The sequence below is a fragment of the Martes martes genome (assembly GCF_963455335.1).
Source record: "Martes martes genome assembly, chromosome: 10".
Taxonomy (NCBI): domain Eukaryota; kingdom Metazoa; phylum Chordata; class Mammalia; order Carnivora; family Mustelidae; genus Martes; species Martes martes.
The window spans coordinates 59,333,855-59,348,114 of NC_137898.1; the positions used below are offsets into that span (position 1 = coordinate 59,333,855).

Sequence of the window (14,260 nt, forward strand, 5' to 3'; positions counted from 1 at the left end):
TCAGATTCTTCTATTTTCTCCAGCCCCACAGTATGCTTCAACCATTCTCACTACCTCTAGGTTCCTCAGTGTCATGTCCTCACACTGCCATCCCTTTGCCCAGGCTCTACACTGTCCAGAATGCCCAATTCTTCCTTTGTGTGCTTAAAAGAACGACCCCTGCTTCTCCCTCGGGTCTCTACTGCTGGCCCCCCCGTGGAGTCTCCTGTATACTTTCAGCCTCAGGCAGACTGTTGTTCTCTCCTCTGCTTCCTCTCCTTACTTACATGTGTTCTCTTCACAATATTCATCACCCGGCTATAAATTTGTTTAAATGCCAACTACCAAATGAACTCTAAGTTATTTTAGGCAAAGACGGTTCTTTTTCTCTATTCTAGTATGGAGGACATTCAACAAATAAATACTTGTTGAGTAAAGGAAGAGAAACTTACATAAAACCACCTACACCTCTGAGGTAAGTAGCACATTCCTCTGAGAGATGAGGTATCTTGTCCAAGGCCTCACAGATAGTGAGTTATCAGGATTCAAACCCATGACTTTCTAAAGGCAGTATCCATACTTCCTCCCACACCTTGAATGTTAAAGGACCTGCTAAGTGTGAGGGTTAGTATCAGCGGTTAAGACCTCTGCACTGTTCCTAGCCCAAACTAAAAATAACTTTTCAACATTTTCAAATCTATTTCAATCTCTATCCAAGGAGTGGTGGGGCTTTGTTATTTTTGAAAAACAGCTTCCTTGCCTCAGCTTGAAAACCAGCTCTTTATCCTCTGGTGGCAAGTCTCTCACTCTCTTCCAATTCCACATCCAGGAAGTCTAGTGAGTGTGTGTTTGCATCTATGTGTGTCTCAATGGCAGCCTTAGGGGAAACTGAGAAAGGAATGGATTTGGACATTGTTTGGGAGAACAGAAAAGGTTCTGTGAGGAGGATGCATGTCTCAGATATGCCAGCAGAGAAGAGATGGGCCAAAATTAAGTCCCAAGGAGAATGGAGGAAATTCTATTCCCACCCCAACCCTGAGTCCGAACTGCCCCAGTTCCCAGAGGGGACTCCCAGGAGAATCAGGCTCGGACAGGCTGAGTCCAGAGCGATTAAGGACAAGGAAAGGCCAGCAGATGGGTTTGTTTTTCCAAACAGAGCCCACCTCCCACCCCAGGCATCACTGCTGGTCTCTACTTTCTCCTTACCTGGAGCATAACTGGGGCTATTGGTGGGGTACAGGCTGGGATTGTAGGCAGGGGCTGCTGCCGGGTAGGCTGTAGGGTAACCTGTGAAGAGACCAAAAAAAAAACCCAGGTGGTTGGGCAAGAAGAAAAGGAAACAGAATCCAGGTCCCGGGTTTGGCCTTCGGCCTCTTTGTGGGACTTTTCAGATAGCATATGCGACCAGCTTTTAGCCTCTATGAGGAGAGTCACCAGTACCACAGTCCCAACATATGCAGATTTTTCTTTCTTTTAATTTTTCTAATTTTTAAAAGCAGTATTAGAACTCTGTCTATATACTCACTGTAAAAAAAAAAAAAAAAAAAAGTGGAAACACCATAGAAGTGTATGTGGTAAAAAGTCTAAATTCACTCTCACATTTCCGCTCCAACACTACTTTACTCCCCAGGGGTAGTAACGGTTATCCTTCCAGATAGTTTTCTACACATTTTTTTCTTGAAGATTTTATTTATTTATTTGAGAGACAGAGTGAGCAAGAGAGAAAGCACATGAACAGGTGTAGAGGGAGAAAGAGAAGCAGGCTCCCGGCTGAGCAGGGAGCCCACCGTGGGGCTCCATCCCAGGACCCTGAGGTCATGACCTGAGCCAAAGGCAGAAACTGACTGAGCCACCCAGGCGCCCTCAACACATTTTTATGCACATATTGTCAGTGGTATTCTGGTAAATATTCAACCAGATCTGGCTTGAGGGGATTGAAGTCAAGCTCTATGTGTAGCATTTGCCAAATTCCATGGTATAAATACTCCCACCATGGCCAATTTCAAGCTAACAACGTCAAAAAGAACAGTTGGGAAAAGATGCTCACAACTGGCTCTCTAGCCCACAAGCCAGATCTAGCCTGACACTGTATATTACATAGAGGGTTTTTTCTTTTTCTTTTTCTTTAAATGCTTAAAGAATTTTTTAAAGTACAATCTACTCCCCAATGCGGGGCTCAAACTCATGACCCCAAGATCAAGAGTCACATGCTCTACAAACTGAGCCAATGGGGAGCCCCATTTTTTTTTTTAATTTTTTGGGACAAAATACATATAACATAAAATTTGTGATTTTAACCATATTAAGTGTATAATTAATTCAGTGGCATTGTGTTCACAATGTTTTACAACTATCCCCACTATCTGTTACTAAGACTTCTTAATCACTCCAAACAAATTCTGTACCCAGTAAGCAGTAACATCCCATTCCCTCTCCCCATCGCTCCTGTTAACCTCTAATCTACTTTGTTTCTATAAATTTGTCTATTTTAGGTATTTTTTTTATTTAAAGATTTTGTTTATTTATTTGACAGAGAGAGACAGATCACAAGTAGACAGAGAGGCAGGCAGAGAGAGAGGGGGAAGCAGGCTCCCTGCCAAGCAGAGAGCCCAATGCAGGGCTCGATCCCAGGACCCTGAGATCATGACCTGAGCCGAAGGCAGAGGCTTAACCCACTGAGCCACCCAGGTGCCCCTATTTTAGGTATTTTATATAAATGGAATCATACAATCCCTTTTGTGTCTAGCTTCTTTCACATTTGTTTTAAAAGAGCAGGGAGGGGATTGGGAAGAGGGAGAATTGGGTTTTTTCCCATTTGAATTTTACTTAGTTAACATACAGTGCAATATTGGTTTCTGGAGTAGAATTAAGTGATTATTCACTTACATACAACACCCAGTACTCATCACAAGTGCCTTCCTTAATACCGTTCACCCGTATAGCTCATCCCCCAATCCATCAACCCTGAGTTTGTTTTCAATCTTTCTTTAAGAGTCTCTTACAGGGGCACCTGGGTGGCTCAGCTGGTCAAGTGTCTGCCTTTGGCTCAGGTCGTGATCGCAGAGTCCTGGGATCAAGTGCTGCATGGGGGGGGGGGTCCCTGCTCAGTGGGGAGTCTGCTTCTCCCTCTGACTTTCCCCCATCTTGTGCTTTCTCTCTTGTGCTCTCTCTCAAAAAAATAAAATCTTTAAAAAAAAAAACTAAAAATGTCTCTTATGGTTTATTTCCCTCTCTTTTTTCCCTCCCCATCCCATATGTTCATCTATTTTCTTTCTTAAATTCCACCTATGAGTGAGATCACGTGGTATTTGTCTTTCTCTGACTTATTTCACTTACCACACTTACACTCTAGCTCTAACCATGTCGTTCCAAATGGCAAGATTTTCTTTTTTTGAGAGCTGAGCAATATGTGGTGTGTGTGTGTGTGTGTGTGTGTGTGTGTATGTGTGTATATATATGTATATATATATATACATCATCTTTATCCATTCATCAGTCAATGGACTCTCTCCACAGTTTGGCTATTGTTGATAATGCTGCTATAAACATCGGGGTACATGTACCTCTTTGAATCTGTATTTTTAAAATTAATTTATTTGACAGCGTGCATGAGCATGAGCAGGGGAGCTGCAGAGGGAGAGGGAGAAGTTGGCTTCCCATTGAGCCGGGAGACTGACATGGCACGTTCAATCCCAGGAAGACGTGAGCTGAAGGCAGACAACCAAGTGAGACACCAAGGCGCCCCTTGAATCTGTATTTTTGTATCCTTTGGGTAAATACCAAGTAGTGCAGTTACTGGATTATAGGGTAGTTCTGTTTTTAAATTTTTCAGAAACCTCCATACTGTTCTCCAGAGTAGCTGCACCAGTTTGCATTCTCACCAACAGTGTAAGAGGGTTCCCCTTTTGAAAGAGAGAATCTTAAGCAGGCTCCACACCCAATAAAGGGCCCAACATAGACCTCGATCTCACAACTGTGAATTCATGACCTGAACTACCCTCCAGAGTCGATCACTTAGACTGAGCCACTGAGGCATCTTCTTTCAGTTTAACATTATAAGCATTTTCCCATATATTCTTCATATTCTTATTCTTCAAAAACATATTCTTCAAGACATTATTTTAAATGTCTTTTTAATATTCCATTATGTATATAGATCAAATCATTTAACTATTACTCTGTTTTTAGATGTTTAGATTGCTTGAAATTTTTCACTATAATGAATACAACTATGAAAACAACCTAAATAAATCTTTGACTACATCTCTGATTATTTTAGGAACAAGTCTAGAAGTGAGATTTCTAGGTCAAAAGATAGTGCTATTTTTAAAGCTCATCCATTCAACAAATATTTGAGTAGCGACTCTGTGCCAGACACTGTGAAAACTGTACTTCTGAAGCTTATATTTTTGAAGGGTGGAAGAAGGCAGTGGGTTAGTAGTAAACATGAATAAACACAGTCTAAAATGCTATGGAAAAGAGAAAAGGGCAGGACAGAGGGTATAAGAAGTGCCAGAGTTGGAGGGAGGGCACTGCAATACTGAATAGGGTAACCAGTATAAGACACACTGAGAAGTAAGATTTTCACAAAGACCTGAAGGAAACAGAGTTAACCAAGTAGATGGCTGAAGAAAGAGCATTTCGGGTGAAGGAAACTGCAGAAAGCCCCTAAGTGGAAAGCCTACTGGATGTGTCTGAGGAACAGCAAAGAGGCCAGTATGGCTGAAGTGGAACAAATGAGGGGGACAGTAGTAGCAGAGGAAGTCAAAGAGATAAAGGGCTGGTCAGTTCACAGAGGGCCTTATACTCCTACTGAAAGGACTTCACTTTCATTCTGAGTGAAATGAGAAGCGATCACAGGGGTCTGAGCAGAAGAATAACATGATCTGACTTTTGTTTGGAAAGGGTCACTCTGATTACTGTGTTGAAAACAGACTATAGGGGCCCCTGGGTGGCTCAGTCAATTAAGTATCTGCCTTCAGCTCAGGTTGTGATCCTGGGGTCCTGGGATCGAGCCCCACATCGGGCTCCCTGCTCAGTGGGGGGCCTGCTTCTCCCTCTACCCCTCCCCTGCTCATGCTTGCTCTCATTCTCTCTCAAATAAGTAAATAAAATCTTAAAAAATGAAAAGAAAAGAAAACAGACTATAATGGGGGCAGGATAGAGAAGTAGGGACCAGTCAGGAGTCTATTGCAAATTCCTGCAATAGATGATGGGCCTCAGAAAGGGCAAAATCAGCATAAGTGAGAAGTGGCATGTTAGGAGTTTTCACCTACTTTTCATCTACTACTTCCTAGATAAGACTATCAATTTGTACTTGCACTAGCAGTATGTAAGTGCCTGTCTCACTGCTTCCTACAGCTTTTTAATGTTCATTGGTACTTTGACTGATGATGGAAAGCTGATTTTAAAAGTCAAAGATTAAATCTCTAAATCCCTAAAAGCTTCTTTGGGATTTGTAAATATTGCACTTTAATAATGTGTCTTTGTTAATATGCCTTTCCCTAAATCCTTTCCAACTCCAAAGAAAATTCATCTAACTTTACCCCCCAATCATTTTCTGATTTCAGAACCAAGGTGGACAACTTGTCTCTTAATTAGTATTATGGAGGTCTGCCACTTATCAAGAAGAAAGTCAGGGGTTTAATTTGGAAAGCAAAGCAATCCAGTCTCATGGCTGAAATCTATATTCAGCTTCATGTGAGAGACTGTGTGGCCAAGGGTAATTATACCCTTGTTTTGTCATTTCAGATGCCAAATGGCGGGGTGGTGGTGGGGAAATCATAGGATCTTCTTTCAATGTTCCAAGTAGATTTATTTTTCATTCACTTGAATTTGGCAGATGTAGGATGGCAGAATAGAAGGAGATTTATTTGATCCTCCAACCCTCATTGTTTTATAAATGACATCCTCAGGCCAAGAGAAAGGAAAGGGACTCAGAGTTACAGATTGCTGATGCTAGAATGTACCTTAAAGGCCACTTGGTCCACCCTCACATTTGGGGCTAGAACCTCCCCTGTGACATGCTCATGGGATCCATTCAGCCTAGCCCTTATATCTCTATGGATAGTGAACTCCTTCCTTTCTGAGACCCCTACTCCACTGTGAGACTACTCTGATTGTCTGAAAATGACTTTTCATATCACTAACTCTACCTGTAGCTTCTGCCCTTTAGAACAGAACAAATTTAAAGACACATGCATCCCTAATTACAGAACTTATCACACAATACATTATTGATATGTTTATATTTCCTGTCCTGCCCCCACTCCCCAAGCTGTAAGCTCCCCGAAGACACAGCTATGTCTTATTTGCTTATACACAATAGTTCTTGGTCAGTTTCTCCTTCCTACTCTCTGTCAACACACCATGCCCTCCCCTAACCCTTCCCCTCCCCTCAGCCTGGACAGGAAGCATTTGAGCTTCTCAAACATAAGGTGGTAGTAAATAGTCTTTGCAGCCAGTAGAGAATCTCTTCCCCACCCTCTCTAAAAAGGGCATCAAAGGTAAGCTAGGCTTCCTCCCTACAACTTTCCTGGTTTGGTTTTGTGTCCTTGGCCCCAACTGATACTATTAATCTTGCTGCTTCTGTTGCTGATGATGCTGGCATCTCTAAAGCTTAGCACAGATAACAGCAGAAAACAGGTACTCAGTGCAGAGATTACCAGGGTGTGTGTGTTGGGGGGGGGGGTTGTACTCTGGAGCTATGAGAGATTTGTAAACAAGAGAAACAAATCCAACAGGGTCCCTGGCTTTGAGTGAGTCACCAACTAATGAAGGAGAGAGACAAATAAGTGGACAGTTATGTGAAAAGTGCCATGATAAGGGTAGAGTGAGCAGAGGAAGGGCCTTCATTAACCAACATCTTTTTAGTGCCTATTGTCTGTCAGGGATTATGCTGGGCACTAGGTATTCCTGGATGTGGATAAGAAAGGGGGAAGAAGGACATTCCAGGCAAAAGCATGATAGGTAGCATTTGGGGGCCATCCATAAGTGGCCTGGTTTGCAACCGCCTTGGCTCTAAGGAGCAGAACTCATGAGCTAACCACACCTGAGGGGAAAGGCTGTCTTGCTGGCTTGATCTCATGATTTTGTCTTATAACCGCGTCTCCCTTTATGGTCCTAACTTACCTTCCTAGTTCTGTCACTATGTCTGAGTTTCATACTGCTAGATGGGACTTCTCTCCTAAACTCCTGACTCATCTAGTATCTTACTGCCTACTCAACATGTCCACTTGGGCGTTTGCTAGACTACCAAGGCTATATGGTGAGTGGTTAAGAGTGTGGTCTCTGGAGCTAGGCTTAGGTTTGAATCCCAGCAACACCACTAATTGTGTGTGTGATCTTGGGCCACTTACCCTCTCTGTGCTTGAGCTTTCCCATCTGTAAAATGGGACTATTACTTACCTAATAAGTTGGTATAAGCATTAAATTAGTTAAGACCCCAAAGCACTAAGAGCCAGGCAAATAGTTAAGACTTCAAAAAGTCAGCTATTATTATCATTTCAAACTTATGATATTAAAAAATAAATTTTCACTGTCTGTCCTCCTACCTCCTATTCCCTTCCAAACCTGTTCCTCTGTAATTTTCTCTGTATCGATAAATGACAACTCTTTCTTCCAGTTCCTCAGGGCAAAAACCTTAGAGTCATCTTGACACTATTCTTTCTCTCCCATCCATATCAGCAAACCCTTTCAGTTTCATTTCAGAATACACTCAGAATCTTACTCTCATTGCCTACACACTTTCTTTCCAGATTACTGCACTGGCTTCATAATTGGTCTCCCTGCTTCCACCTTTGATTCTGGCAGTCTATTTCCCTCAGCAGCCAGAGTGATCCTGTTAAAACATTAAATCAGATCATGACACTCCTCTCTTTAAGCCCCACAGTAGCTTCCCATGACAATGTGGAAATCCTTTTAATGACCCACCTGGGCCTCAGCCACCTCTTCTAACCCCCCCTCCTACTATCTGCTCCCATGCTGATCTATTCCAGCCACACTGGCCTCCTTGCAGTTCCTCATGTGCCAAGCACTTTTCCCATTTCATCCTTTACCTTTTCTATTCCCTCTTCCTGGAACTCTGTTCAAAGATCACCTTACATTTTTTTCTAAAATAGTACTTTCAACTTGCACTAATCACTATGCTTCTATCCTCTTTTGTTTATCTTCACAGCACTTCATCTGATATACTATGTATTTACTTGCTTAGGGTAGACTGTCTGTGTACCACCACTAGAATGTAAGCTTAGGCCACAGAAGCAGTTGCTAGTTTGTGGCTATTCCCTACTGGAAGTCTCCTCCTAGCACACTCCAAAGACACTGTCTTTGACTCTCAAAACCCAAGGGAGCAGAATGCCTTGCAGATCCTAGTCCTCCAAGGCTACCCGGATCTGTAGAAGCTCATCAGGGGTCAAGATACTGAGTTCAAATAATACATCATATACATTTCTTCCATTGCTCATACAAAAGATGTTTTTATACCTGTGATTTCATTTGAGCCTCAAAACAACACTAATGTTGGGAAATCTGTCCAGCTTAGTGGAGCATGCAACTCTGGATCTCAGGGTTGTGAGTTCAGACCCCAGGATGGGTGTAAAGATTACTTAAAAATATATTTAAAGGGGCGCCTGGGTGGCTCAGTGGGTTAAGCCTCTGCTTTCGGCTCAGGTCGTGATCTCAGGGTCCTGGGACCGAGCCCCACATTGGGCTCTCTGCTTGGCGGGGAGCATGCTTCCCCCCCGCCTGCCTGCCTCTATGCCTACTTGTGATCTCTCTCTCTCTGTCAAATAAATAGAATAAAAAATCTTTTAAAAAAAATATATATATGTATATATATACACACACACACATACACACACACACACACACATATATATATATACACACATATATATACACACACTAAAAAAAAAAAAGAAAACCAAAACACTAATGTTATTTCCCCCATTTTACAGATAAGGAAACAGAGATTTGGAAAGGTGAAGTGTCTTGTCTTTTTTACTAAGATTTTTCAGCAATCAGCAGAGGAACTGGAAAGGGAATCCTAAAAGCAATGCCTTTTCCACACCTGCCAAATAACTATGAGTTGGTCCTTGGAAGGAAGTCTGCCCCTTCAATACTTATATTCTTTGAAGGTCAAGAGTGAAGAAAATAAATGGACACAAATAAGCTTTTCTACTTTGTATCCCAAAAGCTACAATAGTGATCAGGTTTCCTGGGATTCTGATGTATACATTTTAATTGCTTTATAGCTATCAATACAATCTAATCCTTTCTTGTCACTAGGATTAGGACTGAAGATTACATTTCTTTATTAATATGGAAATTAGAAATACTTTTTAAGGGAAATCAGAGGACTATGTCTGAAATTACTTGATCCTTATAGGAAGTAAGAAAGCAAGAGTATCAAAAGGCTATGGAAGACGAACTCCCTGGCTTAGGAAGACAAAGAGGATTACTGCTTTGTGAGTAGGGAGAGACAGTTACGCAAAGAAGACATTTTAGATCTGCAGCTCAAGATGAAAGAGAAAAAAATGTCCTTCCCCATGCCCCCAAGGCCAGGGTGACCAAAACCCAAACAAGCAAAATAAAAAATAATAAAACAAAGAAGAAGACCAAAGGAAGAATATAATTTTGAATCTGTAGTATATTCTAAGCACTTTGTCAGGCCTTCTTTAATTTAATCTTCACACTAATTCCATGAAAAATCTTAGTAGTCCCATTTTAGAGATAAGGATACTAAAACTTAGACTTATCTTAAATAGCTTGTAAATAAAAAGTGGAGATAGAGCCCAGGCCTGCTGAATGAGACAAGTCAATTCCTACAACTTCCCTACCTCTCCTCAAAATATGATTCCACTCAACATAAACCTCTGGATCTGGCTGCCATGACCCTGACACCGCCTCCCCATGTTTCAGCTTCATAATCTTGGAAAATAGAAAATTACTCTGGAGAGTCAATTTGGTCAAAGATGGTTCAGTTACCCAAACAAATAAACAAATAAGCTATTATTCCCACTCAGCATACTAAAACAGGACAAGCTCATGTTATTGAAAAGCATCAGGCAGGCACTAAATCACAGAGTTAGAAGAGGTGATTAAGTCCAATTTGCCACCCAGTACAGGAATATCCTTTATAATGGCCCACAAAGCTAGCCACACAGCCTCTGCCAGCACACCCTTCTAATGATGGTATGCTCAGAACCTCTTCAGGCAGTCAAAACTCTTGCTGGACAGTTCTGGAAGTTAAGAAATTCTTCACTCTGTCCAAAAAGTCTGCTTCATAAGGTATCTAACCTTGGAAAGTTTCCCAGCTACTGGTCCCGGTTCTACCCTCATAGACCAGGTCTATTCCTTGTGACCTTGGGCAATCCTCTAGATAGATGAAGACATCAGTTATTCTTCCTGCCTTTCTCTTGTCCAAATCCAAACAGACGTAAAAATCCTTCAATCCCTCTTCATTCTGGTTGTCCACCTTTAAGCCAGACTTCAATTTATAAATACCCTTCCTTTAAAGCAATTCAATTTTCTTCTTGTCTTGTTCACTCTTCTGCTGATGGGTTATCCCAAGTTAAAAAAAAAAAAAATTTGTCATAACAAGATTCTGGTGATGGGTGGTCAGTGAAGGCCAAAGTGAGTTAATCCATATTTCTTCATCATTATGCATCAGCACAGTTAACATCTAGCAAATGCTTACTCTATGCTAACCAGAGATGTAAGGTTCTTTACATAGGAATTTAAAGTCTAATAGGGAAATAATATAGATTACTTATATTAACCTATAGATAATATATATGACATATAATCAGAGAATGCTGCGGTGTTATCAGAATGTTGGAACGCTGAGGAGCAAGTGAAGAACAGGTCTGGGAAAGCTGGGAATGGTTTCTCAAAAGAAGGAACATTTTAACTGGCCTTGAACAATGAGCAGGAGTTGTTTGTCAGAGGTGTGGAGGAGTGGAGACAAAGAAATATATATTCCTTTCAGGCATGACAGCATAAAAGCGTATGCCATACTAGGGAAATGGCAAGTAGTTCAGTATGGTTGGAATTTATAGTGTGTAGGGAAAAGCAAGAAGAAATGAAGATAAAAAGGTAGACTGAGAACAGATTGTGAAATAATTTGAATGCCAGGCTAAGGGATGGAATTTATCACTCAGTAATAGGAATCCATTGGAGGAGTTTAAACTGGGAATTTCAGATTTGTGTTTTACCTACTGTACACAAAGGTTCAGAGTAGGTGAGATCAGAGGAGGGACCAGACAGGAAGTTACTGCAAGATCCCAAAGGCAAAGCTAAAACAGTAACAATGGGCTAAAGAGGAGAGGGGGAATAACAAAGATGTTTAGGAGACAGCCTACAAAACATCATCCTGATAGTAAACCTCACTTTTATTGCTGTGAGCTGAAAGCCTATGAAGCGAGATGGGAAACATTCTAACCGCAGGTTTTACAGGCTTTTTGTTGCTTCTTTTCTTTAATAGGCGTAAGGGAAAAAAATAAATTAAATGGACTCTTGAATCTCTTGGCTCCAGAAAACAGCCTGAATCTGAATTTCTTCCTAGCTGGGAGGCCTAGCTGCTGAGCGTGCTCTCCTGGTGAGACTGCAAGTCAGTCTAGGCAGATAGCCATTCTGCAGTGCTAGCTCTGCACGTGCCCACCAGACTTGAATATGGGGTAGCCTGAACACTGGATTTAAGACCCACCCACCCAGGTTCCCACTAGTGAGCCCCATGAAATTGTAAGGATGTAAGTAAGGTACTGCTCTTCTCAGTTTGGGCAAGGCAACCCCTCTGAAGTAACAAAAAAGGGGGACGATCGTGATCAATTGTGCTATGACTTGTGTTGCATCTTCAGGGAGAACTTACCTATAGTTAAAAAGTCAGCAACCTGTATGGGTCATTCATCCTGGCTGAGCTCTAGAAGAGGAAGGCTGCTAAAGCCAGAGCAGGCTTAACTTGGTATGTCTTTAGTGCAAAAAACACTATCATCATCAACAACAACAAAATCAGTTACATTAAAGCTAATAATAAAACTGCTCCTGGGGGAAGGAGCAAGATGGTGGAGGAACAGGAGACCTAAATATCATCAGGTCCCAAGAGTTCAGCTAGATGGGTATCAAACCCTTCTGAACACCTACAAACTCAAGAAGAGAGAGAAGAGAAGAAGAGCAGCAATTCTAGGAACAGAAAATCGACCACTTTCTGGAAGGTAGGATGTGCGGAGAGGTGAATCCGAGGCAACATTCAGGAAGACAGAGCGTGGGGGGAGGGGCAGGCTCCCAGCAAGTGATAGAGCAGTGGAGCGCAAAATTGGAACTTTCAGAGATCTGCTCCACTGAGGGACACCATTCAGCTTAGAGGCTAAGTGAGGGGGAGAGCCCTCATGGGGACAGTGTGGTCTCAGGACCCATGGGATCACAAAAAGACCAGGGGTGTCTGAGTGTGGCAGAGCTCCCAGGTATTGGAGCAGGGAAGCTGGCTACAGCAATAGAGCAGAAGAGTGCATTCTCAGCTTGGGGTTACCTTAAACCGTGATTTGTGGCATAGTCGGGCCACTGCTCTTGGGCAGGGACCCAACGAGCAGCAGATCCGGGGATACTCATATTCCTCTTCCAGGAGGAGTGGCGAGGGAGGAATCAGCTGGGTTTGGAGACTCCAAACAGGGCCGAGCACCAGAGATAGAAATGCTTGGTCACAGGCTGGGTGAGCTTGGAGTACGGCTGGAGACCAGGGAGACAGGTGGGATTGACTGCTTCTCTCTGAGGGTGCACTGAGGAGTGCAACCCCGAGCTCTCAACATCTCTAGGGCTGGAGATTTGGAGGCCACCATCCTCATTCCTGTCCTCCAAAGCTCTCGAAACCGTTCAGAGAATAAAAGCTCCCAAGAGCAAACCCGAGCAGACTGCTTAGCCTGGCCCCTGGCAGGTACAATTTCACCTCGGGCAAAGACATTTGAGAATCACTGCAACAGTCCCCTCCCCTAGAAGATAAGCAAGAACATCCAGCCAAGACCAAGTCATCAATTAATGAGAAGTGCAGAACTCCAGAGCTAGGGGAAAGCAACACATAGAATTCATGGCTTTTTTCCCATAATCCTTGACCCTTTCAAAGTTAAATGTTTTTAATTTTATTTTTTTCTTATTATATTTTTTTAATCTTTCCTATTTTAAACTTTTTAAACTATTTTATCTTATCAATACCTTTTTATAAATCTTTTAAAATTTTCATTGTTATAGTCATATTTTATCCCTTCATTGTATTTAACCTTATTTTTTGTATACATATAGGTTTTTTTTTTCTTTAAAATTTTGGGATAAAATTCCTTCTACTAGGTCAAAATATACCCTAAATCTAGCACATGGCTTTGTTCTAATATCCACCCTGATCACATACTTTCTTCTGGTTTTTTTTTTCTTGTTTCAACCAACTTCTTATCTTAACAATTCCTTTTTTTAGAATTTTATTTCATCATTATAGTCATATTCTATCCCTTCATTGTGTTTACCCTTATTTATGTATATATATGTTTTTCCTTCTTTAAAATTTTGGAAGGTAGTTTCTTCCAACAGACCAAAATTCACATTTAGTGTGTGTGTGTGTGATATAGATATGTATATGTATATATATCATATATATGTGTGTATATATATATAGATATAAATATGTATATCTATATCACATATAGATATACATATCTATATCACACACATACACACACACATATATAAAATTCTCCCTCTCCCCCATTCTTCTCCCCCCGGTTTCGGGTCTCTATTGATTTGGTTAGTGTATTTTTTGGGGGGGGGTCGTCGCTACCCTTTTAGTATTTTGTTCTCTCATTCATCTGTTCTTCTTTGGATAAAATGACAAGGTGGAAAAACTCACCACAAAAAAGAACAAGAGGCAGTACCGACAGCTAGGGACCTAATCAATATAGACATTAGTAATACGTCAGAATTAGAGTTCAGAATGATGACTATCAAGGTGCTAGCTGGGCTCAAAAAAAGCATGAAAGATATTAGAGAAATAAAAATTTTAAAGGGATAAATAAAATAAAAGGAGAAATAAAATCCCTTTCTGGAGATATAAAAGAACTAAAATCTAACCAAGTTGAAATTTAAAAAGCTATTAATGAGGTGCAGTAAAAAATGGAGGCTCTTACTTCTAGGATAAATGAGGCAGAAAAGAGAATTAGTGATAAAGAAGACCAAATGATGGAGAATAAAGAAGCTGAGCAAAAGAGACGAACAGCCACTGGACCATAAGGGGAGAATCTGA

General features: G+C 41.4%; 1 protein-coding gene across 2 annotated transcripts in view; it reads right to left on the minus strand.

The window, feature by feature from the left end:
• Positions 1-14,260, minus strand: part of FAM168A (family with sequence similarity 168 member A) — a 207,413-nt gene that overhangs the window by 25,296 nt on the left and 167,857 nt on the right. For both annotated transcript variants that reach the window (XM_080816119.1, XM_080816118.1), the window contains exon 3: positions 1,186-1,266. In XM_080816119.1, coding sequence (XP_080672245.1) covers positions 1,186-1,266 — 81 coding nt within the window. The remainder of the gene's footprint in view (positions 1-1,185; positions 1,267-14,260) is intronic.